The sequence below is a fragment of the Heteronotia binoei genome, chromosome 4 (assembly GCF_032191835.1).
Source record: "Heteronotia binoei isolate CCM8104 ecotype False Entrance Well chromosome 4, APGP_CSIRO_Hbin_v1, whole genome shotgun sequence".
Taxonomy (NCBI): domain Eukaryota; kingdom Metazoa; phylum Chordata; class Lepidosauria; order Squamata; family Gekkonidae; genus Heteronotia; species Heteronotia binoei.
In genome coordinates, this window is record NC_083226.1 from 26,502,980 (window position 1) to 26,527,967 (window position 24,988).

Below are 24,988 nucleotides of genomic sequence, written 5' to 3' on the forward strand. Positions count from 1 at the left end.
GTAGCAGATTCAGGTTGACTCAGCCTTCCATCCTTCTGAGGTTGGTAAAATGAGTACCCAGCTTCCTCAGGGGAAGGGGGGGAAAGTGTAGATGACTGGGGAAGGCAATGGCAAACCACCTCGTAAAAAGTCTGCCGTGAAAATGTTGTGAAAGCAACGTCACCCCAGAGTCGGAAATGACTGGTGCTTGCACAGGGGACTACCTTCACCTTTTTATCATAACAGAATGGTTCAAAGGGGGGCATTAATTAGTTAATTAAAACCATATTTTTGCCACCTTTCCACCTAGCCAGGGTGTCATGGACCAGCCAGGGACTAGTGACAGTGAAGACTCCTTGGAGGAGGAGGAGGGACCCAGTGTGGCCAGTCCTCAGCAGACAGCAGCAAAGCAGCGGGGGGATGAGATTTTGGTATTCCCTGACCTGCAGTTGAGAGAGAATGCAGAGCCGCTTCAGCCTTCCAACTGGGAATTCCAAAGGTTTGTAGCTACAACCAAAAAAGTCCTTTCTCATGTTGCCACCCATCTAGTCTCAAATGGCAGGGCTTCCGAAGATGTCCAAAGTGTATGAGTAGATTCATATGGAAGAAGTAAGGGATGTTGTTGAAAGGAAATCAATGCAAGTGTAGTCTATACTACTGTGTAAAGTAGGCATCACCTGTTTGCTCACTGTATCGTTTTCTACTGATGTAATACCATTTTCTGTGCTTTGTAACATACTATGTAGTACGTGGTTTTGTTTCACATTTCTGTAATCCTAGTTCTATTACATTGTGTATTAGATGTTTCATTGTGTTGATTGCATTGATTTACACTGTGTAATCTGTCTGGTGAGAAAGGAAGATGGATTGTAAATAAAGTACAGGTAAATCTAACAGGATACCAGGATACTCGTAAAAGAGTTTTTTTCTTTTGAAAATTTTGTTAATAAGGAACAGGTCCGAAACAAATAAAGAACTGAAATACAGGATACGTATTACAGAGCTGTTATAAATATCAATTATACAAACTCAAAAATCTTCATTCTAGATTTTAAAAAGCCATTCGATTTTTCAGATTTATTAGACATTTGGCAATGTAATGAACTGGTTAGTTTACATAAGCGAGTACATTCTGCTGATTTTTCTAACCAATCCTCCTTCATAATTGTTCAGTTCAGTTCAGATCTTTATTGGCATAAAAGCAATGATGATTCACAATCAAAAGTATATATATATATATATATATATATATATATATATATATATATATATATATATACACACACATATTATATATATTATATTCTGCCAATTTTAAGTGAACATTAACTTTGCAGATGTTACAAAATTAAGAACAAATCCATGAACATCCTTAAAAAGGAAATCCACATAAGTCAACAAAAAGACCTTAGGGGATAATTGTAGCTCTTATAGATAACTGTAGGCTAGCTATCATGTTCAAGAATTCTACTGCTCTACTTTCCAGAATTTTACTGCTCTACTACATTTCCAACAAATATGTCTAAAATTGGCATTGGTAGCTCCACATACACAACATTCCCCTTTATCCCCTTCATAATGTTTTTGCCAATTGATAGGGTGGCAGGTGCATTTTATTAAGTCTTCTAATCAGAAAGATTTACTAAAATATTTAAAGCACTTGTTAACACTGATGCCCAAATCTCTGGATTTATTCTGGCTTTCAGATCTTTTATCCAGAGTTTCCATAAAAGGGTTTTTTTTAAAAAACAACAACAACAACTTAATGAGCCTTAGATGCAAATCTAGAGTAGCTGATTTAATGGATCTAAGGACATTCTGCCATTGAGACAAATGACAGAAGGGATAGAATATTGCAAAGCAGCTGAGTGTCACTTAAAGCAAAAGGAGAAGGAAAGAAGAAATCATTTCACTCAAGCCCCCAAGCTCTTTGAGAATCTTGGAGGGGGAGATGGATTTTCTTTCTGAGAGGGTGGCATTTCCAAATTGCTGTGTCTTTTGTTGACTCATCACTCCCTACACACGCTTGTATCCTCTAATTGTGAACGTTTTGTTTTTCTCTCTGCCAGAGCATATAAAACTTGATGTTGTCAACAGCCACGTTTGTGTTACATCTTCTAAGCCAGGGGTCCTCAGGCTTTTTGAATGGGATTAGAATGCCTCTTAGATAGCCACTTGCCTAAATGTTTGCTAAAGCCTGGGATGGTAACTTCCATGACATAGGGTTGCCAGGTTCCCACTGGCCAACAACAGGAGATAGGAGGGTGGGGTTGCCAGTTCCATGTTGGAAAACTCCTGGAGATTTGGAGATGGAACTTGGGGAGGACAAGGTCCTCAGTGAAGTAAAATGCCATAGAGTCCACCCTCCAAAGCATCCATTTTCTCCAGGGGAATTGATCTCTGTAGTCTGCCCATAAACTAATTCCTGGGGATCTCCGGGTTCTACCTGGAGGGTGGCATCTAACCTGGCAGGAGTGATAGCCGTTGGGATGTGGCTTTTTCTAGTGAGAAATTGGCCAGAGTGGAAAGCATTAATTTCCCCCCTCTCCTGACACTGTTCTCCTCTTTGATAAACCAGTCATGGCAACTAAAGTTGTGAAAGGGGAAATAAAGATGTCATTTAAACAGGAAGACATTGTGTAGTTGAGCTCTTAATATGGTTTTCAAGCTGCCCCCTTTCCAATTACCTTGCAAACAGTCTAGGCTGGTGTCCTCCTTTAGATGGTCCAGCAGCTGAGTTGGTCTATCTGTAGCAGTAGAAAAGAGGAAGGGTTCAGATGCACCTTAAAGACTAACAACATTTATGGCAGAGTATGAGCTTTTGTGAGTCACTGCTCACTTCTTTAGATACAACTGTATCTGACTTACAAAAGTTCATAACCAGCCACAAATGTTGTTAGTCTTTAAGGTACTTCTGGACTCTGAAGATAAAACTGTTTCAATGAGTGGGTGGATTTGAACTACCAACCACCACCTGTGACTTCACAATGGGAGAGTGGGCTTGAGCCCATCACCTGTGATGTTACAATAGGTGAGTGGTCTTGAGCTACCAACCAGCACCTCTGAGTTTACAATGAGAGGGTGGGTTTTGGTATCAATCATCACCTGTGACTTCACAATGGGTGGGTGGGCTTGAGCTACCTGTCATCACCTGTGATTTCACAGTGGGAGGGTAGACTTGAGCTGCCTGCTATCAACTTTGACTTCACAATGGGTGGGTGGGTATGGGCTACCAGCCACCACCTGTGACTCCACAATGCAAGGGTGGATTTCAGCTACCAACCAACCACCACCTGTGACTTCACAATAGGAGGGTGGGCTTGTGCTACCCATCGCCACCTGTGACTTCAGAATGGGAGGGTGAACTTGGGCTACCTGCGATCATGTGTGACTTCACAATGGGAGGGTAGGCTTGAGCTGCCAACCATCACTTTTGAGTTCACAATGAGCTACTGACCCCCACTTCTGACTTCAAAATGGGGGTGAGGACTTGAGACACGTGCCATCACCTGTGACTTCACAATAGGAAGGTGGGCTTGAGCTACCAGCCATTACCTGTGACTTCACAATTGCCAGGGTCTGTGCAGCTCTCATCAACTCAGCTTTGATTTAAATCAAATAAGGACTTTATTGAAAAGATACATGTTCACAGCAAAACTTTTTTTTTTTGTTGGAACTGACCTCATAGGATAGGGCCAGAAACGTATACTCTATGTATGACAGTTAGTGACATCAGCAACTTTAAGGCACGCAAAAATGGTGGTAAGTATTTGAATTATTATGTTTTTAATCCCCCTACCATAATCACTAAATGTTTATGTGAAAATAAAACTCCAAGCAGTTCTTTCAAGCAGTAAGATAAAGCCTTCATCTCGAGGCTGTGACTTGCTTGCATTCCATTATAAGATTGCATGGACTAAATAAAGAGCAACGCAAAGCAAGGTGTAGCTAATCAGCGAATACATTTGAAAAGATAAAATATGAAAGACATATATCTAGCATCAGTAATTAATCAACATTGGAAATCGGTTGACATAAAATTATAAAATGGCAAGAAACCTTTTGACAACAGTGGGATGCTGACCTTGAACTGCCAACCATCACCTGTAACTTCATAATGGGAAGGTGGGCTTGCGCTATTTGCAATCACCTGTGGCTTCATAATGGGAGGGTGAGCTTCAGCTATCAACCAACACCTGTGGCTTCACAGTGGGAGAGTGGATTTGAGATACCAACCATCACTTGTGACTTCACAATGGGAGAGTAGGCTTGAGATACCAATCAGCACCTGTGACTTCAAAATGGATGGGTGGGTTTGAGCTACCCCCCATCACCTGTGTCTTCACAATAGGAGGGTTGGCTTGAGCTACCCACTATCACCTGTGAGTTCACATCAGGAGGATGGGCTTGAGGTACCAACCATTGTCTGTGACTTCATAATGAGAGGGCGGTCTTGAGCTACCCGCCATCACCGAACTTCACAATGGGAAGGTGGGTCAAGCTACCAGTCATCACCTGTAATATCACAGTATTGTTATAAGTTCATGAGCTGTACTGGGGGAGCATGACATCACTTGCACACTCCTTGGTCGGCTCTTCCTCTTTTCAATTCCAGCACCTCTTGTTCCAGAAAAAAAGCCCTGTCCATATCTATTTCTCCTACTCTTCATCTACCACATCTTTCACAAACATATTTCTGAAAACTGGTGGAAGAAGGAGGAAATTGCTGTCGCTGGTTGAATGGGAAGAGCTTGAATCTCTTGGAGGAGAAGACAGGAAACTTGGCGAGGGGCTGTGGCTTAGTGGTAGAGCACCTCTTTGCCATGCAGAAGGTCGCAGGTTCGCTCTCCAGCATCTCCCGTTGGAAAGACCAGGTGGTAAGTGAAGGGAAACACCTCTGCCTGAAACCCTGGAGAACTCTTGCCAGTCTGAATAGACAATACTGACTTTGATGGACCAACGGTCTTATTCAGTAATAGTAGAAGAAGACCATTGATTTATACCCCACCCTTCTCTCTGAATTAGTCTCAGAGTGGCTTACAATCTCCTTTACCTTCTTCCCCCACAACAGACACCTTGTGAGGTAGGTGGGGCTGAGAGAGCTCTCACAAAAGTCAGCCTGTCAAGGACAACTTCTACGAGAGCTATGGCTAACCAAAGGCCATTCCAGCAGCTGCAAGTGGAGGAGTGGAGAATCAAACCTGGTTCTCCCAGGTAAGAAGAGTCCACACACTTAACCACTACATCAAACTGGCTTTGTGTGTTTATGTGCCTGCATTCTTTGAAATTTCTCCAGCATTCAAGAGGAAGATCCTCCCCAGTCTGACCCCAGAGATCTTTCCAGTTATGACCACTCCATCAATTTGCTGCTCTTCAAATATTACCACCTGAATTGATCGGTTTCCTTCACCTGGCAGTTGTGGCCCTGGCTCCAAATGTTCAGTGAGTAAAGCAAAGCTCCTCCTCCTCATCCCATGGGCAATCCAGACTTGATTTCTCATCACAAAGCATTGTTCTGAGGCCATGCAACACGCTATGAAAGTAGGATCTGCAAATGGCCCATTGACAAGCGCAACTAATAACTTGATTTCTCATCGCAGACAGAGCATTGTTCTTTGAGGACATGTAACATACTATAAGACTAAGATCTGTCAATAGCCCATTGATGAGTGCAAATAATGATTTGGGACTAAATTCAAAGAGGTCTGCAAATGACTAAAAGCCAACACGAGGCCTTGCGTCTGTTCTGGTGTGTGGCAGAGGCCCAAGTATCCTTCCTTTCACTTCTGGAAAGCGGAGCTGACTTCCCGCTGTCAGAGAGGCAAAAAGGAGGTTTTTTGTATCCCTCTGGCTAGGGGGGGCAGCTCTGGATTAGGAAAGAACTGGAGATTTTTTTGGGGGGAGGGGGTACAGGCTGGGGAGAGCGTGGTTTGGGGAGGGGAGGGACCTCAGCAGGGTGAAATGCCATAGAATCCACCCTCTAAAATGGCCATTTTCTCCAGGGGAACTGATCTCTGTTGCCTGGAGATCAACTGTAACAGCAGATTTCCAGTGCTACCTGGAAGTTGGCAAGCCAACTTCTGTCTGATGCCTGGCACAATTAAATGTGTGTGCGTGTGTGTGTATTAGCCATTAGTGTTTAAGCAATAGGTTTGTATCCTTTATTAGCCATTGTCAAGCTGACTTTTGGCAATGCCTAGTGGGGCCTGAAGGCAAAGGATGTTTGGAGGTGGCTTGGAATCACCCGCCTCTGTGTAACGACCCTGGTATTCCTTGGAGGTCACCCTTCCAAATACTAGCCAAGGCCGATCCTGCTTAGCTTTCAAGTTCTGACAAAACTGAGCTTGCCTGGGCTATCTAGATCAGAGCCAATAGCTTCATATCTTGTGAGCCTTCACACTTTCTATCTTATCTTTAGTTATGTTGTTGGTGTTGTCACTGTTTGTGGGAGCTTGGCGCTTATAGCTCTGAAGTGTAACAGTGTCTGTCACTAACAAAGAAACCTCTCAAAGTGTTTCACAAAAGAGCTGCAAAACCTCTTTATGCTAATACGAGGTCAATGTTTAACTAAATGTTTGCTTTGTGCTGGCAGTGAGTGTTGTGGGAAATTGAGAATAGTTCCACATTTATCTTTAAGGATCTGAATGGTCAAAGGTAGAAGCAAAAACTGCATTGTACAAGGCTCTGAATGAGTAACAGGATACCATAATTCCTGATGGACATATAATTGCTTACTTACGAATCTAGAATTGCACCCGTCTTTTTGGTATAGATCTTCTCAGCAATGGCCACAACAATCTCTGCAGAGACATGGTAAGTTTGGGCAGTGAACTCACGATCATGAGGCTCACTTTGGGTGGACCGTCCATATTTTGCAGTTATGGATTCCCGACAGCTCATGCATTATATTGAATCAACAGCATGCCGTAGGAAAAAGGGAGAGAGGATGGTTATGCGACTTTTTAGCTGTGAAGAAAAATTATTAGGAGCTTTTCCAGGATATTATTGGTGGGTTTGGGAAGGACTAAGCATTCACGTTCCTCCTGCCTGTTGTCCCAACAGGGATGTGGAATGGTATGGTATAGTCTGATTTTATCAGGTCTCAGAAGCTAAGCAGGTTCAGTACTTAGGAGGGGGGCACAAAGAAAGAAATCTGCAAAGGAAGGGAATAGCAAACCACTTCTGATTCTCGCTTGCCAGTTTGGTGTAGTGGTTAAGTGTGCAGACTCTTATCTGGGAGAACCGGGTTTGATTCCCTACTCCTCCACTTGCAGCTGCTGGAATGGCCTTGGGTTAGCCATAACTATCTCAGGAGTTGTCCTTGAAAGGGCAGTTGCTGCAAGAGCTCCCTCAGCCGCAGCCACCTCACAGGGTGTCTGTTGTGGGAGGAGAAGGTATAGGAGATTGTAAGTCACTCTGAGTCTCTGATTCAGAGAGAAGGGTGGGGTATAAATCTGCAGTCTTCTTCTCCTCCTCCTCCTCCTGTTGCTGGGGTTGACATAAGTTAGCTGTCACTTGATAGCACATCCATACATATATTGTCCCAACAAATGCTGTTCTGTGACCATAATGGCAAATATGGGTTTCAGAATCTGCATTTGTTGAATGGGCATGTCATTCTGCCTTGACAGGCTCTGTCTTCAGGAGTGATAATTTCTGGTGCAGTGCTGATGTTGGCAGAAATACTAATGATCAGTCATAGTGGGCTTCAAGCACATACTAGTTTTTGCATGATGATACCACAACAATTCCACACATTCCCCCCACAACCAGGGCTGAAAAGCAGGCGGAAGCAGCAACATGAATTGCTTCCCTAAGCACTTCTCAGATTTTCTTGAAGGACAGCATATGTTGTGGTTAAAAGTGGCAGACTCTAATATGGGGTTTGATTCCCCATTCTTCCTCCACATGCAGCCAGCTGGCTGACTTTGGGTCAGTCACAACTCTCTCAGCTCCATCTTCCTCACAGGTGCCTGTTGTGGGGAGAAGAAGGGAAGACGACTATAAGCCACTTTGAGATTCCTTAGCGTAGAAAAAAGCAGGGTATAAAAACAATTTGTTTTCTTCTCCCTCTTCCTCACCTCTTCACACCAGCATCTTCTCCCATGCCACGCATCAACCATAATGGACACCATCTCATCACTCCACTTATAGGGTTGCCAAGTCACCCCAGGCCACCAGTGGGAGATATAGGGATAGGGTTGAGAGATCCAAGTTGGGAAACTCCTGGAGATTTGGGGACGGAGCATCAGGAGAATGAGACCCTGGTGGGGCCCAATACCACTGAGTTCACCCTCCAAAGCATCCATTTTCTCCAGGGAAACTGAACTCTGTAGTTTGGAGATGAGCTGTAATTCTGGGGGATTCCCAGGTCCCACCTGGAGACTGACATTTTTACCACCACTCTCCTCCCCCTTTCTATTAGGGCATTGGTAGTCCTGGCAAGAAAAGGAAGGGTAGGCCCAGTTCCGGGGAAGTAGGCGTGGCTCTGAGCAGCCCTCTTGATTAGCATGCTGTGAAACTGCTTTCTATTATATTAATTGCAGACAAAAATTAATCATGGTTACATGACAATTTAGGTCACTGAAAATACTTTTTGTGAATACTGTATATGAGTTGGATCTAGACTAAATTTTTGAGTGGCAGAATTGAGCTTTTCTTCCCCCCCCCCCCATCACAGCCAATGTCTCCTCTAAGCTGTGGAGCCTTGTGAGCAAAAATTCTATTTTGTGAGCTGCTAGCGTTAAAGTTGTGAGCTACTGCATAAATTAGTTTGCTCTGGAGCCATTTTTCCTGAGCTAAGACAAAAATGTATGAGCTGGAGACTAAAAAACTGTGAGCTAGCTCACACTAACTCAGCTTAGAGGGAACATTGCTCACAGTATACTGACCCACATTAAATACTGCTACTGGGGGGGCAAGGGACCTGAGGAATGATGCCAGACCCCCGGGTGGGTTGGGGTACCCTGCTTTTGGGCCCCACTTCTCTACTGCCAGAATTACCCCCCAAACTGGGAAGAACACTGGGAATTAATGTCACATGCCTACATGACCCGGAAGTGACATAGGCACACCAGGGATGTTGGAGAGCAATGCTCTGGTTTTCGAGCAAAACTTTACGATAGAAGCTAATTTTTCATGATAAAAGCTAAGGTTTTTCTGAGTGAGTAAAACCTTGTCTTAAAAAGTATTTCAGTGATTTGCCGAGTTTCAGTTTTCCATGTGGAGAAACTGAAACAGAATCTTCATAAAAATAAACCTGCCCCTCCAAAAATGTCCCAGTTATTTTTCTGGGCATTCATGTCTCTATTTGGGATCAATAATATTGGTCAGCAACATTATTCCCACCCCCAACTGGTTTTCCAACCTACACAGGAAGTAAAAACTGGAGACAGTGACTCCGTTGTGCAAACTATTCAATCCAGTCCTGACCGAGTGCAAAATACCAGACTCCGCAAGCACTGTCAATAAGGTTGGTGTTCCGCCAGCATGACCTTTGGCTGTCTTTCAATTGCACTTTGCAGAAAATTAGCTGTACTCCTATTGTCTGTTGTCATTTACACTGGCAAAAGTACATAAAATCATGGTAGATTAGATAAAGAGAATTAGGAATTTGCTGTCTTCTGTAGTTGAGGGGAAGAGGTTAAAAACTTTTTTAAATAAAAAAGTTGGATTTTGTGGCACTGGATTCAGTTACAGATTGAACACAGTGGGGTGTGGGTGATAGAATGTCCTACCAGAGAGCCCTGGGTTCAGATCCCTCTCAGTCATGGTGCTCATCAGGAGCTGTGGAGGGCATGGGGTAAGCGTATGGAGTTATATTTCTCACCTTTGGCCTACCGCTCTGATCTCTGAATCCTAGTGGGGACCAAGCCAATCAAAACCTTAGCACAAACCTTTGATAAAAAGAATCAAAGAACCTCAATGTCTGGAGAGCAGCCTGGTAAACTTAAGTCAAAGCTAGCATCTGATTGGCAGTTTCCAGGTGGTGGCTGGAGATCTCGTGGAATTACAGTTGATCTTCAGGTTACAGAGATCAGTTCCCCTGAAGAAAATGGCTACTTTGAGAGGTTGACTCCATGGTGTCATGCCTCACTAAGGTTCCTCCTAGGGTTACCAATTCAAGAAATCTTTGGGGGTGGAGCCAAGAGACATTGGGGTGGAGCCAGGAGACATTGGGGGTGGAGCCAGGAGCAAGGTTGTGACAAGCATAATTGAACTCCAAAAGGAGTTCTGGCCATCACATTTAAAGGGACCACACACCTTTTAAATGCCTTCCCTCCATTGGAAATAAATATACAGAACATGCTGTTTTATTCAGGCCTCTGTGTCTCCTGTGGTGTTCTGCTGATGTTCCCAATAGAAACCGAGCTTTATATAAAGAACCGATGGAACAGATTTAGGGGAGCTGGAACCTTCTTGTAGCTTTCAGATAACTTCTCTTTCTACTTCTGTGTTTCCTGAGCAGGGTGTCAAAAAATGAAACCTGCCGAAGTTCAATGAACCTGCAGCACTTCCTACACTATTCGCTTCTTCCATCAGTAAGTAGACCAATTTTGCATTGCTCCAACAGGAGTACGGCTGCTTGACATGTTCATACCAATGGCTTTTGTTCCCCTCTTGCAGATTGCCATCATTATTGTGCTGTCATGGCTTGAGAAAAGACATAGAAGAAAGCCCATGGATGAACAGCAGCCCCTTCTCAGGAGACAGTGTGGGATTGTGATGTGAGTCTTTAGGGGCTCTTGCCCATTGCTACCTCAGACTTACGTACAGATAACCCCTCAAAATACAAGCCATGTAACATGTGAGCAAATAGTGAGGAGAGATGGTGACTTCTGGGCTCCACAAAATGAACATGATTGGAACATAAGAGAAAGCCAAAGTTTTCCAACCATGGTCAAGTTGGTGCTTCTGGAAAGGATTTTAAAAATCCCCAGACTCCTTTCCACCCTGGCTCAGAATTCCACTTTGTTTCATCAAATGAGTTTGAATAAAGAATGGCTCCAGAGTTCAGTCTTGACTTTAAGGCCTGGAGATCTTCTAGAATTACTACAACTCATCTCCTGACGACAGAGATCAGTTCAAAGAAAGGGGGAAGGGAAAAAAAACTCAACCCAAATCTAAACAGTGTAATGGAGGGTCAAACTGCCTATAACACAAATCATAAAATGGATAACATTTAATATAAAATGTTTAAAAACACACATTCAGGGATAAAATAATAGAAAGCCAGGTGTTGCTTCTTATATGATGTGTGGTTATTTAAAATTATATAAAGTAAATCATATCTGGATAGTCCTGAAGACTTCACCCACACATCAGAATATTCACATTTATGGTTCTGGTACAGAGTATTTAATATCACTAGAGATGAGGTAACACCATCAAAAGTTGCTTATTTTATTCCTGGATGTGTGTCTTTGTACATTTTTAATGTATTGACCACTGAGGAAGATCCTTGGGGGCCGAAACACATATGTAGTGATTGGAAATCCATCAAATGTATATGTGATATTGTATATGGTTTGCAAATTTTAGGCATGATATTCAGACAATATGCTTTAAAATTCATTTTTGTGTATATTAAATGTTATACATTTTTTGATTTGTGTCATAGGCAGCTTGACCCTCCATTACACTGACAGAGATCAATTCTCCAGGAGAAAATGGCTGCTTTGGAATGTTGATTCTATGCAGGGCTTTTTTTTGTAGCGTGAACTCCTTTGCATATTAGGCCACACACCCCTGCTGTAGCCAATCCTCCTGGAGCTTCCAGTAGGCCCTGTAAGAAGAGCCCTGTAAGCTCTTGGAGGATGGGCTACATTAGGGGTGTGTGGCCTAATATGCAAAGGAGTTCCTGCTACAAAAAAGCCCTGACCTATGACATTATACCCTATTGCCATCCCTCCCCTTCTCAAATCCTGCCCTCTCCAGGCTCCACCCCCTAATTCTCTAGGAATTTCCCAATCCAAAGTTGGCAACCCTATTTGCACTTTCTCATACATCAGACCCAGCTTTCGCCCATAGCCTACACTTGTAATTTTCCATCATATATATCCGGTAGTCATAGGCTTGTACCCTAGTTTCCAAGTTAGGGTTGCCAGGGCCACCAGCAGGGGATGAGGATGGGGTAGGTGGTTAGATCCTGGTTGGGAAGCTCATAGAAATTTGAAGATGGAGCCTGGGAGGACAGGGACTTCAGTTGGGTACAATGCCATAGAGTCCACCCTCCAAAGCATCCATTTTCTCCAGGGGGACTGGAGTCTGGAACTGTAATTTCAGGAAATCCCCAAGTCCCATCTGGAGGCTGGAACCCAGAGAAGGTTACTTGTATTGTTTGAAGAGAGTGTGTCTTTATGCCAATTTGCCCTCCCACTGCAGATCTCTCCCCCCCACCCCCATTTCCTATTTGCTATTCATAAGGATCTGCAGACCTCGGGAATAAAATTTTGGGGTGTTCCGTGAGCTGCCATTGGGAGAGGATCATGGGAATATCTTGCTTTACTAGTGGATTTCATTGGTTGAAAGCTATTATTATTATTCTCAATGTGCAGGCCAAACTCTGTTCACATGTTTGGGAATACTGGCTCACTTGAGTTGCATACGTTTACTTGCCACGAAAGAACCTACAACTGAGTTCAGCTCAAGTTGTTTCACTGTCCAGGCTACCCACCTTGTTCTTATAAATGCTAAGCAGCATCAGAATAGCACACTAAATCTTCAAGAACTGACTGGAATATTATTTCTGATTTTCATGTTTAATTCCAGTAAATAGGCTAAGTGCTACTATGACCATGTTAATGTAGAATAAATACTGTCCTGTAATTCCTAGGTGCTTTCTCTGAAAATGCAGACAAATTGAACAATGAATGTGTAAATCAAAGCATAGATTTTCAGTTCCTGGTTTGCCTTGCTTATTACCTGGAATATCTGGCCCTCCCCTGTTCTATGGTTGGCTGTTAGAACATTTCCTCTGTATCCTTCTATATTCCTTCTGTAGCCTTTTGTGTTTCTTCTGTATTCACCTCCGTTAAATTAAAACATGGCAGCCATCCCAAACCATACATGTACCTGCACATCATATGTTAATATTTCTTAGTCACATTCCAATGCCTTCTTGTTCACAGACCATTGGATTTTGTAGGGGGATACCACAATCGGTGGTCAATGGCCTTTGCCTTTGGAACTACAGCCAACAAGGTCATGATCCTGTTCTCAGAAGGATACCTCCCTGTGCAAGTGCCCTCGTGGGCTCGAGGTAAACGGCTCCCTTCCGGAAATTTCACCTTGATGCATGAATCAGTTCTGCCATGACCAAGCTCTCGGTTCTGGGAATGATTAGGATAAAGAGTTTGAAATTTATAGAAACAGATCAAAATGAAGGTCATAGTTTGGTGTTTTTCTTTCCCCCCTATGGAAGGCAACACCCTCTGCAGTGATTGGGTCTCCCCCCCTGCTTTCGTTTTACAGTGGGAGCAATGCTGAGAGAAAGTGTTCCCCTTGGCAGTAGTTGAATTCCTGTGGTCCAGGGTGAACCACTGCTTTAGAAGGCTGAGCTGAAATCAGATGTTTGCAAAACATCCCTTGTTCTCCTCGGTGATTTTACTTGTGCCTCTTTGTTTTAAGATATGAAACTATTTGCAAGGGGGAATAGGTACTAGAGGAGCCTCCCCACACTTTGACCATGGAAGCTTGCTGGGTGTCCTTGGGCCCGTCAGTCACATTCCCTCAGCCTAACCTACCTCCCAAGGTTGTTGTGAGGAAAGTAGAACGGATGGGAAAGTAGAACGGGAAAGTAGAACGGATGGGAAAGTAGAAAGGATGGGAAAGTAGAACGGATGTTCTAAGCCACTTTGAGATCCTGGCAGTGGGGAAAAAGTGGACTATGGATAAACAAATACAAATGCTTGTATGAATTATGCAAAGGCAACCAGGCCAATTCTCCCTCTCCCCATCCCCCATCCCAGTCAAATTTAATTGACTAGTTGGAACTGAACATAGATAGGGCTGTGCATTTGGATGAGCAACTGGATATATGACCAGTTTAATGCAAGATAGAGCAAGATGAGCATCTGTTGTATTCTGTCTGTAGCTGTAGCACCTTAAAGACTAACAAAATTTGTAGCAGGGTTGGAGCTTTCGTTAATCATTGCCCACTTCTTCAGATGCAATTTAATGCAGTTTAAATGGATGATGAATTGGGGTGAAAATCTTGGCACACAATGAACCCCTCTGCATAACGCAACAAGAAGCTGATTGTCTAGGCAATAGGAATGTGTCTCCCCCCACATTTAAAGTGAGTGAATAGTAGGGGCCCATTATTGAGATCATATTACCTAGTCTGATCAGGCACATGGTGTTACAATGTCATTAAGTTCATTAAGATCCCTTACCGGCTGGGATGATGCACTTGATAAAAGAGAAATGACAACCAAGCGGCAATGGTTTCAGCAATCTGGCTGTAAAGTGGTGAAAAAATGCCTCAAAGCTTGTAGGAATACTTTTCCCCCCAAAACATTTATACTCCTTTCCACTCCTTGAGGGCAACTTTTGCAGTAAAAATTGCACCTCCCCCAAATTTGCAGCATAAATAGCAATCCTGTTTACATATGGTTTCAAGTGGCACAGGGAGCTGTTTCTTATGTCGAAAGAAGCAAAGCAGTTGTGATATTAATGAGTCACATTCCAATGGCAACATCTAAGATGTTTACAAGGCTGTCTTATGTGGTAGTGGAAAGTGCTGTCAAATCACAGCCAACTTGCAGCGACCTGATCATAAGAACATAAGAGAAGCAATGTCGGATCAGGCCCATCTAGTCCAACGCTCTATGTCACACAGTGGCGAAAACCCAGGTGCCATCCTGCGGTTTTCAAGGCAACAGATGAACAGAGCTGGTTTCCCATTTCCTGGCTCTGCTGCCTCCATGGACTTCCTTGGTGGTCTCCCATCCAAGTACCAACCAGGGCCAACCACGCTTAGCTTCTGAGAGCTGATGAGATCAGGTTACCCTGGGCCATCCAGGTCATGGCTGGCTGTCTTTTACTGAAGCCCCAATTAAATGTGACTGACCATGTAAGCTTTCTGTCTTGTTTTAAAAGTGTTTACACATGTAGTGTAGTGTTAACATGAGTTCAAATGAGACGGGAGCCACATGGAATACTATATATGGATAACAGCCAGTGTGATCTCATGGTTCAAGTGTTGGAATAGGACTTGGGAGGTCTGGTTTCAAATCCCCACTGAGCTATGAAGCAACCAGCGTTCCCTCTAAGCTGAGTGAGCGTGAGCTAGCTCACAGATTTTTAGCCTCCAGCTCACAAATTGTTTGTCTTAGCTTAGGAAGGATGACGCCAGAGCACACTAATTTATGCAGTAGCTCACAACTTTAATGCCAGTAGCTCACAAAGTAGAATTTTTGCTCACAAGGCTCTGCAGCTTAGAGAGAACACTGGAAGCCGCTCAAATGGATGGTGAGTATTTGAGGAAACAGAGGATGGAGAAAGCCATATAGTACCTGCTGATTGCTCTGGGCCAGTTACTCTCATCCTAACCTCTGTCTCATGGGGTCGTGGTGAGAACAAAATGGAAGAAGGGGAAACCAGGTACCCCACTCCTTGACAGAAGGGAAGGATAAAAATGTAACAGAGGGATGAATGGGCTTATCTGCAACTAACTGCTGTCATGTCTAAGTCAGGTTTGAGTCAGGCCATTCATCCTTAGCCCAGTTCTTTTACTGCATTGTCCATCTCTTGAGCAGGTCTGCTTTATGTGCTCTTTAGGTCCTTTCAGTGGAGATGCCCAGGACTAAACCTGGCATTTTCTGTCACCAGGCATGTACTCTGCCTGCCACTGAGTCGTATCTGAATTCCAACACTCTCTGCATTAACATCCATGATGCCATCCTAAAAAGAGGATTTCTGGACCCACTTTCTTTCTTCTTACAGCTTTTGTGATTCTAGTCTGTGCCATGGAAGTTGGCCTTTCTTCCTACCCGTTCTTTGCCTGCCTTTCAACACAGTTCCAGATCACAGGAGCCATGCTTGGATTCCTTTATACAGTGTCTTGGTAAGTAGCCTATGATATATTGACATGAATGCCATTCAGAGAGATGGTGGCCTTTAAGAAAATGGGGAAGGGGTGCAACAAGAATTAATAATTATTATCATATGGCAGTGGGTGTAGTATAGCCAGGAAGACCAAAGATTGTTTGGCAGCTTGAAACTCTAGCTCTGTTTGTGGTAAGCTAGGTTTGTTTTTTGGGCTGAGAGAACCGTGACTGACCCAAGGTCACCTAGCTTGCATCAGGTGGAGATGTGGGGAACTCAGTTCTCCAGATTATAGTCTCCTGATGTTAACCACTGTACCACACTGGATCCCTGGGGTGGGATGCAGAGACAGCCTAGCAGTTTGCTTGTGGGCAATATTTATCTTCAGGAAAAATTTGGGAGAAAAACAATTAAGCAAATAAATATGTCAGAATTGGAGATAGATGTTTAAATGTATCCTTCTTAATAGTTGAGTGAGATACATTTACACATCTGTCTCCAATTCTGACATATTCATTTGAACATATGAACATATGAAGCTGCCTTATACTGAATCAGACCCTTGGTCCATCAAAGTCAGTATTGTCTTCTCAGACTGGCAGCGGCTCTCCAGGGTCTCAAGCTGAGGTTTTTCACACCTATTTGCCTGGACCCTTTTTTGGAGATGCCGGGGATTGAACCTGGGACCTTCTGCTTCCCAAGCAGATGCTCTACCACTGAGCCACCGTCCCTCCCCAGAAAAAAAGCTTCACTGCTTTTCCCCAGAATTAAATTCAAACAATGGTGACCGTATAACCGTAGCTTGTTATTCCTGTTTGCATCCATTTAAACATCTTCATTATGTTGCATACCAATTTGCTGTTCAACCTCTGCCTTATATATATGGACTGGCAAATTCAATTTCACTGTATCTGAGGAAGTCTGCATGCACACGGAAGCTCATACCTTGACTAAAATTTTGTGGGTCTTAAAGGTGCCACTGGCTTAGACTTTGTTTTTCATTTTAAAGGTTGTCAGACTGATCTCTGTGAAGTATGTTAAGCCCTAGTTGATCCATGATTACCGGGTGCAAAAAAGGAGAAAGAGACCTGAAAGCAGAGAGGGGAGCCTCCGACCAAACTTTTGGGCTGAGCCAAAATCTCCTTGAATTGGTTGGCTAGTGGTGGAGATACCCTGAGAGAAAAGTGTGGGAATGGAAGAAGAGGAGCCTTTTTTGGGGGGGGGGGGGTCTAGAAGCTGGATACCAGGGTTGGCTGAGTACCTTCCTCCTTCCTGAGGTGCAGGGATGGGCACTTTTGAGGCCCATCTCACCACACTTCTGAGGAATCTCAGGTTTTACTGAACCTTTTAATACTTGTAATAATTTAAGAGCCCCAAATTCTTGTTAAACTTTTGAGAGATGGCATCAAACTTCTTGATGCATTCTCCCTTTGCAGTTCTTTTGCTGGAGAATGGTGGCTTCTGGATCAGCAGACATGAACACAATTTTGTCTCCTTGTCTAAGGACCTCATGATTTCCATTAACAGAAATCCATCTTGTTTGTATTTCAGGTTTACAATCATAGCGTTGAACACTGCACAGTGCCCACATGGACAAGTAAGTATGGCTCAGGGCTTTTTGTTGTTGGAGGAACTCCTTTGCATATTAGGCCACACACCACTGATGTAGCCAATCCTACAAGCGTTTACAAGGCTCTTAGTACAGGGCCTACATGTGGAATTCACTGCCACAGGAGGTGGCGGCGGCTACAAGCATAGACAGCTTCAAGAGGGGGTTAGATAAAAATATGGAGCAGAGGTCAATCAGTGGCTATTAGTGGCTTGAAAGATTGGTTACATCAGAGGTGTGTGCCCTAAAATGCAAAGGAATTCCTGCTATAGAAAAAGCCCTGGTATGGCTTATGTAATGATCCTGAAATGTATGATTTCCTATATCTTTTATAATAGCCAGTAGGGTTAAGAGGGAGGAAATCGTGGATTACAGAGACAGGAAGTCCAACAAGTTCATTGTTTAAACTGAAGAATTTGAATTTAAGTTGAAATGAAATCCAAATACTTTGGGTTAACATCTCCTCCTCCTCCTCTAAACTCAAAGTACTTCAAAAACATTATCTTTGTAGTCTTTAAAAAGCAGGCCAGAATTGTTGTCACCATGTTCCATAGGAGGGTCTGAGGCTGAGACAAAATGAATTGCCCTAAGGCCACCCTGTCAGAACTGGGTGATACAGCTCATTCTTTCAGCTTTCGTTGTGACATGAACTTGGTTTCGGAGATGGCTGTTATCCAGAAAAAGAGATCAAAGCTCTCACACAAGGTGTTGGATCCTGTGAAAAATTTCCACTAATGTCAAGGGAAGGACAAGTTTTTGCAAATTCCCCCCCTCCCACCACAGGCCTTTGAATCCCTCCTCATTAAGGATTCCCTTAAAACAACCTTTTTGGAGATCATTTTTGACTGCAGCTGAAAGGGGGAAGGAAGCACCACCCCGCTGAGGGAAATCCTTTCTGTTAGCAGAGGCTTACCATGAGATCTGAGTCCAGATGTTCAAGACACAGTGCCAGAATGGGAAACAGAAACAACAATGACCTGGCATAGCATGCAGTGGTTAAGAATATTGTAGGCAGCCTGGCTTTTATCTCTGTCTTGCATGGAGGAGAGGATGGCAGGGTATAGCCTGATCTAATCAGATCATGGAAGCTAAGTAGGATCGGTAACTGAATGGGAGACCACTGACGAAGGCTCTGCAGAGGAAGGCAATGTCAAACCACCTCTCCTTCTCACTAGTTTTGAAAACACCTTGCTGGGGTAACCTGTACATTGATTGTGTATGTATCTTGCACAGTTAATCTTCCTCGGTCAACTGCAAGTTGTGACTAGGTGAACAAGATATGTAGTGGTCAGGATCAGCAAAGAAAGTGTCCATCTTTCTTAGACGGTCAAGGCATCAACTTTCTTGGATTCTCAGCAGTCATAGCCAAGATGCTTTTCACACTGTAAATGGTAACTGTGTGACCAGGTTCTAACAGCAAGAAAAGATATAAAACAGATTAAAATGTTCCATTTCCAGTGTTTTTTAAAAACATATAGTTACCTTTCCATTTCTATTCCAGGGATTAAAAAGGTAAAGGTAGTCAGTCCCCTGTGCAAGCACCAGTCTTTTCCAACTCTGGTGTGACATCACATCATGACATTTTCATGGCAGACTTTTTAAGGGGGTGGTTTGCCATTGCCTTTCCCAGTAATCTACACTTTCCCCTCAGCAAGCTGGGTACTCATTTTACCAACCTTGGAAGGATGGAAGGCTGAGTCAACCTTGAGCTGACTACTTGAACACAGCTTCCGCTGGAATTGAACTCAGGTCGTGAGCAGAGTTTAGGACTGTAGTACTGCAGCTTTACTGCCGGTTTGGTGTAGTGGTTAAGTGTGTGGACTCTTATCTGGGAGAACCAGGTTTGATTCCCCACTCCTCCACTTGCACCTGCTGGCATGGCCTTGGGTCAGCCATAGCTCTGGCAGAGGTTGTCCTTGAAAGGGCAGCTGCTGTGAGAGCCCTTTCCAGCCCCACCCACCTCACAGGGTGTCTGTTGTGGGGGAGGAAGGTAAAGGAGATTGTGAGCCGCTCTGAGACTCTTCGGAGTGGAGGGCGGGATATAAATCCAATATCTTCTTCTTCTTCTTCTACGCCATGGGGATTACTTCAGTACAAATGGCTGTAGTTCGTTGCTGTCCAAATGCAATTCCTGTTGCAACACGTCTTATTCTAATCTCTTGCTAGTGTGTCTTGCCTTCCAGTTGACAAAATTGCCACGGTTATTCTCTGTGGGCAACTGAGGAATGTTACCTGCAGGTGGCAATAGCATTTGTTGTTGTTCAGTCGCACAGTCGAGTCCGACTCTTTGCGACCCCATGGACAAAGTCACGCCAGGCCCTCCTGTCTTCCACCATCCTCCGAAGTCTGCTCAAAATAGCATAACTTGGTCAAACAATATACAGTCATCTGCTCTTGGTTCAACTCAGGCAAGGATGTAAAAGGACACCAGAGGGCACTTGATAAATTCAAGCATATTTGCAACTGATTTTTGCCAAATTTTCTTTTCTTTTCCATTTTGCTTATCGAGGAATGTTTTCAGGGTGGCACAGACCAACATGGTTATCAGCTTCCTCAGAGGTTTAGTGGAAGAAACAGGCTGGGTATAGTAGCATTCTTGCAAGTAGAGGCTGTTAAATATTGTTGGGTGAAGACAAAGACAGACCTGGAAAGGTGGCTTTGGATCAAGTCCTGCCAGTTAGAATGCAGTGTGATGCTTTGGTGTGGAGGAGTAATAGCTGCGCATCGACTCTGAGCATAGCAGTGACCAGTTACATCACTGGCAGGTGCCCTTTTTAATTAAGGCTTTTTTGCACAGGTAATGGGGGAATATGAAGATGTCATTTTTTACTGGCCTTCCTTGCTCTGCCTGGTTTTCCTGCTGGGCAGATTTATCCATATATTGGTGAAAGCGTCATGGGTGTGTCTCCGATTGGGTCTTCCAAGTGTGAGTATTCACTTATAACATTCATTCATTCATGTGATAACTTTCTGAATAGCAGTCAGAATGGGTTATGTACTCCTCATTTGAACTCAGATTTATTAGTTGTCTTAAAGTAAAGGTAGTCCCCTGTGCAAGCACCAGTTGTTTCCGACCTGGGGTGACATCGCATCACAATGTTTTCATGGCAGACTTTTTTTTACAAAGTGGTTTGCCATTGCCTTCCACAGTCATCTACACTTTACCCCCAGCAAGCTGGGTAATTTTACCGACCTCAGAAGGATGGAAGGGTGAGTCAACCTTGAGCTGGCTACCTGAACCCAGCTTCCGCTGGGATCAAACTCAGCTTGTGAGCAGAGCTTGGACTGCAATACTGCAGCTTACCACTCCATGCCTCGGGACTCTTATTTGTCTTACCCATGTACATGTGTGCAAGTTGAACATGAAATTAGCTTTTAGTCTTCAGTCACCCTTTTATCCTTCAAATCGGTTGCTTATCTATTTATCTGTCTGTCTGTCTGTTTCTCTGTCTCTATCATCGCCTATTTTCTCCATGCACTGAAAATTTATAGAAGTTGCTCCAGGACCTTTAAAGGCATAGAAGATACTTTTCTTTCCCACCACCTCTACCACACTTGCAATGCTACATCTGGTATTTTACAAAATCCTTATTCCAAAATGCTGGGCACTTTCACAACTTCCTGAACCCCATTCTCTTGAAAGGGAAGGAAGTTTGATGATATGGGTTTGGTGTTAGCTCAAACGAAGAAGGCACAGCAGTAGAAAGCATATATATATAGCTGTTAAATTCCCTGACACTCTTATCAGGTTGTGCATTTTCAAGGATTGCTTTCCCCTTTTGTTATTCAGAGGATCAGTTCTGTCATAAGAACATAAGATAAGCCATGTTGGATCAGGCCAATGGCCAATCCAGTCCAACACTGTCACATAGTGGCCGAAAAAAACAAGTGCCATCAGGAGGTCCACCAGTGGGGCCAGGACACTAGAAGCCCTCCCACTGTGCCCCCCACCAAGCACCAAAAATACAGAGCATCACTGCCCCAGACAGAGTTCCAACAATATGCTGTGGTTAAAAGCCACTGATGGACCTCTGCTCCATATGCTTATTATTATTATTAATTTGTTTGTTTATATTCTGCCCATTTCCCATAGAGGCTCAGAGCACAACTTATCCAATCCCCTCTTCAAGCTGTCTATGCTTGTAGCTGCCACCACCTCCTGTGGCAGTGAATTCCATGTGTTAATCACCCTTTGGGTGAAGAAGTACTTCCTTTTATCAGTCCTAACCTGACTGCTCAGCAATTTCATTAAATGTCCACGAGTTCTCGTATTGTGAGAAACGGAGAAAAGGACTTCTTTGTACTGTCCTTGTTTCTTACTGTCTGACTGATGAATCATATGGCTTGTTGGATAATAAGCAACTCTTTATCTCCCCTTTACAGGAGGAGATGCCATTCCTAGAGATTCATCAGGTTCGTTACGTCCAGCAACTGATGAGGAAGCCTCCAAAGCTGTGAGGATCATTCAGTTCTAAAAGGCTCTTGCCTTTTCAGTCTGGAACAATCAGTTTTCAGTCTTCTCCTTAACATTTCATACATTCTTACTGTCCTTATTTACCAGCAACAATCTCTATTTTCAAGTGTCTGACCCTGATATAACAACTGCCCCTATTCTGCCCTTTGGGAAGTTACCTTTTCAATTATCCGTGAGCAGAGATATGTGCTAGAGTTCCTAAGGTTTTTGCTCCTTCTTCTGGGTTTCTAGTTGTTAAATATTTGGACAAGAGATGGAATGCATCTTGAGTCTTTAGTTGTATGTGAAGTGCTGTCAACTCACTTCCAACTCACGAATTAATAACCTGACCTCCATAATGTCTTGTGATTGACAACTTTGCTCAGGTCTTGCAAATTGAAGGCTGTGACTTCCTTACTTGTGTCAATCCAAAGCTTGGCATGCATAGTGCATAGAGTCAAAATGCCAGTGTGTCGTTTCCCTTCCATCCTCCATAGTTGCCTCTCCAGGCAATAAGAATTGCTTATGGCATCTGACCTGCAGTCATTCTGTAACCAAGATACAATTTGGAGATTAGTTGTTTTAGCAAATGTTCTTTTAAAAGTGTGTGTGTGTGTGTGTGTATGTGTGCATGAGCGCTTGCATGCCTGGAAGTCATGGTGACTTCTGGGGCTTTGGATGGTTTTCAGAGAGGTGGCTTGCCATTGCCTGCCTCTGTGTCCTGGCCCTGCTATTCCTTGGAGGTCTCCCATCCAAGTTCTTGCCAGGATTGGCCTTGCTTAGCTTCTGAGATCTGATGAGGCTTGCCTGGGCTATCCAGGTCAGGGCTCTTTTACCAAACGTTCGTAAATCAAGAACTGAGAACTGTTATGATCAGTCTCTCTACACCTCCTGTTTTGTAAGAAAAAATAAGACAGTGCAGGATGGCAACCAAAAAAAAATTAGCTCAGTGGTCTATGAAATTTGGAAGGTCATGGGATTTGTTAAATGTCCCCAAACTGATTTAATCTGGGAGGGGAGATGAAACTGTGAGGAGAAGGTCTAGGTAAAGGTAGGGTCACTGGTCACCCATAACTACCTTGCCCCGCTTGTTTTTGAGATGAAGAGTAGAAGAAGATTGCTAAAATGCAAATAGGAACAATAGACACTCCCCCCTCCAATGTTTTCCATCTGATTCTGTGACTTAAGATCTGTGTTTCCTGATTAAAAGCTAACCTCCCTCAATAGGGGGCAAAGACATCTGTTGACTGACAGTAAATGCAATGAAGAGGCCCATTAAGAAGCAGTGATAATCCAATCCTAAAAGGATGGATTGTAGTAGAGAGCAGGTATCTGCTGAGAACTTCTCCTTAGCTGTGTCCATACTTTATTAAGTAAGGGGATTAGACAGAAGGGAGATCTTGGGGACGGAGGGTGATTTAGGAGATATTTCTTCCCTGCAAATCAACATTCCTTCTGTGATCGCCCACCATGTTGTTCATATCTACCAACAGGCAGCCTCTGAAACCCTGGATTCAGCGGAAAGTGTACATATGGGACCCTTACTTTCGGTTCCCCAGCAGAATGATCTGCATGGCTGGGTTGGCCATAATCTGCCTCTACATGGTAAGGTCCGTAAGTATCTGAGAGTTCTCATTTGGGAGCTCCTAAGTGGAGAAGCAACACTCCACAGTGCTGTGTTCTCTTTGGGTAGCATTTTCCCGCCAAAGAACTTACGTGAGAGATCTCAGCTTTTGGTGTTGAGAAGCCATGCTTCCTGGGCTTGGTGTTAATGTTTCATAGAACAAGCTGACAGGCTGTTTAAAAGAGACCATTTCCCACTTTGTAGCTTCTGTTTGAGCTGATCCTCACGTTGCAAAGTTCTTGTGGTTGCTGTGGATCACATATGTATCAGTGCTGGATCAGAATGTATTTCTCAGGGGGGTAAACAGCACCTCCGGGGGACCAATTCAAGTCAGGAAAACAGTGCATTTTCCTTCCCATTGCATCCTGCAAATTAGGGCACTGACCGCCGGGGCTTTTTTTGTAGCAGAAACTCCTGCTTTTGATCCAGCAAAATTCTTCTCACGTTCTTGATTTACAGATCTGAAAGTTATGAACTCACAGGGCTTTTTTTTTTAGCAGAAAAAGCTGAGCAGGAACCTATTTGCATATTAGGCCACACCCCTGACATCGCCATTGTTTCACACAGGGCTTTTTTGTAGAAGAAGCCCAGCAGGAACTCATTTGCATATTAGGAACTGTGTCCTGCGCGTTCCTCCCAAAAAACAAACCCTGAAAACTCATAATATGTTTCCATTGTCCGCATGTATCTTTTTATGTTGTCCTTATCTCTCAAACCATCTCTCTTATTCCTTTTATTCCTGAACTTCTTGAGTAAGTAGTTCTCTCCCATTTTCTAACTTTCATTTCTGTTTATTCCTTTTTTGGGGGGATGGGATCTCTTTCAAAATCTGGAGTTTTCCCTTCTTATTTAACTGCAAAATATTACTGTAAGATCTTTTCTCTTCAGGTTTTAATACAGCTTGAAATAATGTAGAGGAATAAGAACTGTCAAAGTAACTAAACAGCTTTTCTTATCTGTTCACCCTTCAGTTTGTCGTTCTAGAGTTTTATGTTAAGAAACAGATGTTGAGCGCTCTCGAGGAGAGTTTCGAGATGCTGGAAGCTGCCAGAAATACATCAGAAGCACTCGCATCACCTGTCCAATATTTGAAAGAGTTTATTGATGTTGTAGAAGGTACAAGCATTGTATCACACTTCAAAAATCTATCTATTGGTTAGGGTTGCCAGCTCTGAGTTGGGAATCACCTGGAGATTTGGGAGATGGAGAATGGGGAAGGTGGGGATTGGGAAGGGGAGGGGCCTCAGCAAGGCACAATGCACCGTAGAGTCCA

General features: G+C 43.6%; 1 protein-coding gene across 1 annotated transcript in view; it reads left to right on the top strand.

Annotated features, from left to right (window-relative positions):
• Positions 1 to 299: 299 nt before the first annotated feature.
• LOC132570090 (stimulated by retinoic acid gene 6 protein-like) overlaps positions 300 to 24,988 on the top strand; it is a 38,755-nt gene continuing 14,066 nt past the window's right edge. Inside the window, exons 1-10 of the mRNA XM_060236527.1 lie at positions 300 to 478; positions 10,448 to 10,520; positions 10,606 to 10,706; positions 13,110 to 13,240; positions 15,928 to 16,048; positions 17,581 to 17,626; positions 20,436 to 20,564; positions 22,022 to 22,092; positions 23,585 to 23,696; positions 24,687 to 24,831. Of these exons, the coding sequence (XP_060092510.1) occupies positions 300 to 478; positions 10,448 to 10,520; positions 10,606 to 10,706; positions 13,110 to 13,240; positions 15,928 to 16,048; positions 17,581 to 17,626; positions 20,436 to 20,564; positions 22,022 to 22,092; positions 23,585 to 23,696; positions 24,687 to 24,831 (1,108 nt within the window). The remainder of the gene's footprint in view (positions 479 to 10,447; positions 10,521 to 10,605; positions 10,707 to 13,109; positions 13,241 to 15,927; positions 16,049 to 17,580; positions 17,627 to 20,435; positions 20,565 to 22,021; positions 22,093 to 23,584; positions 23,697 to 24,686; positions 24,832 to 24,988) is intronic.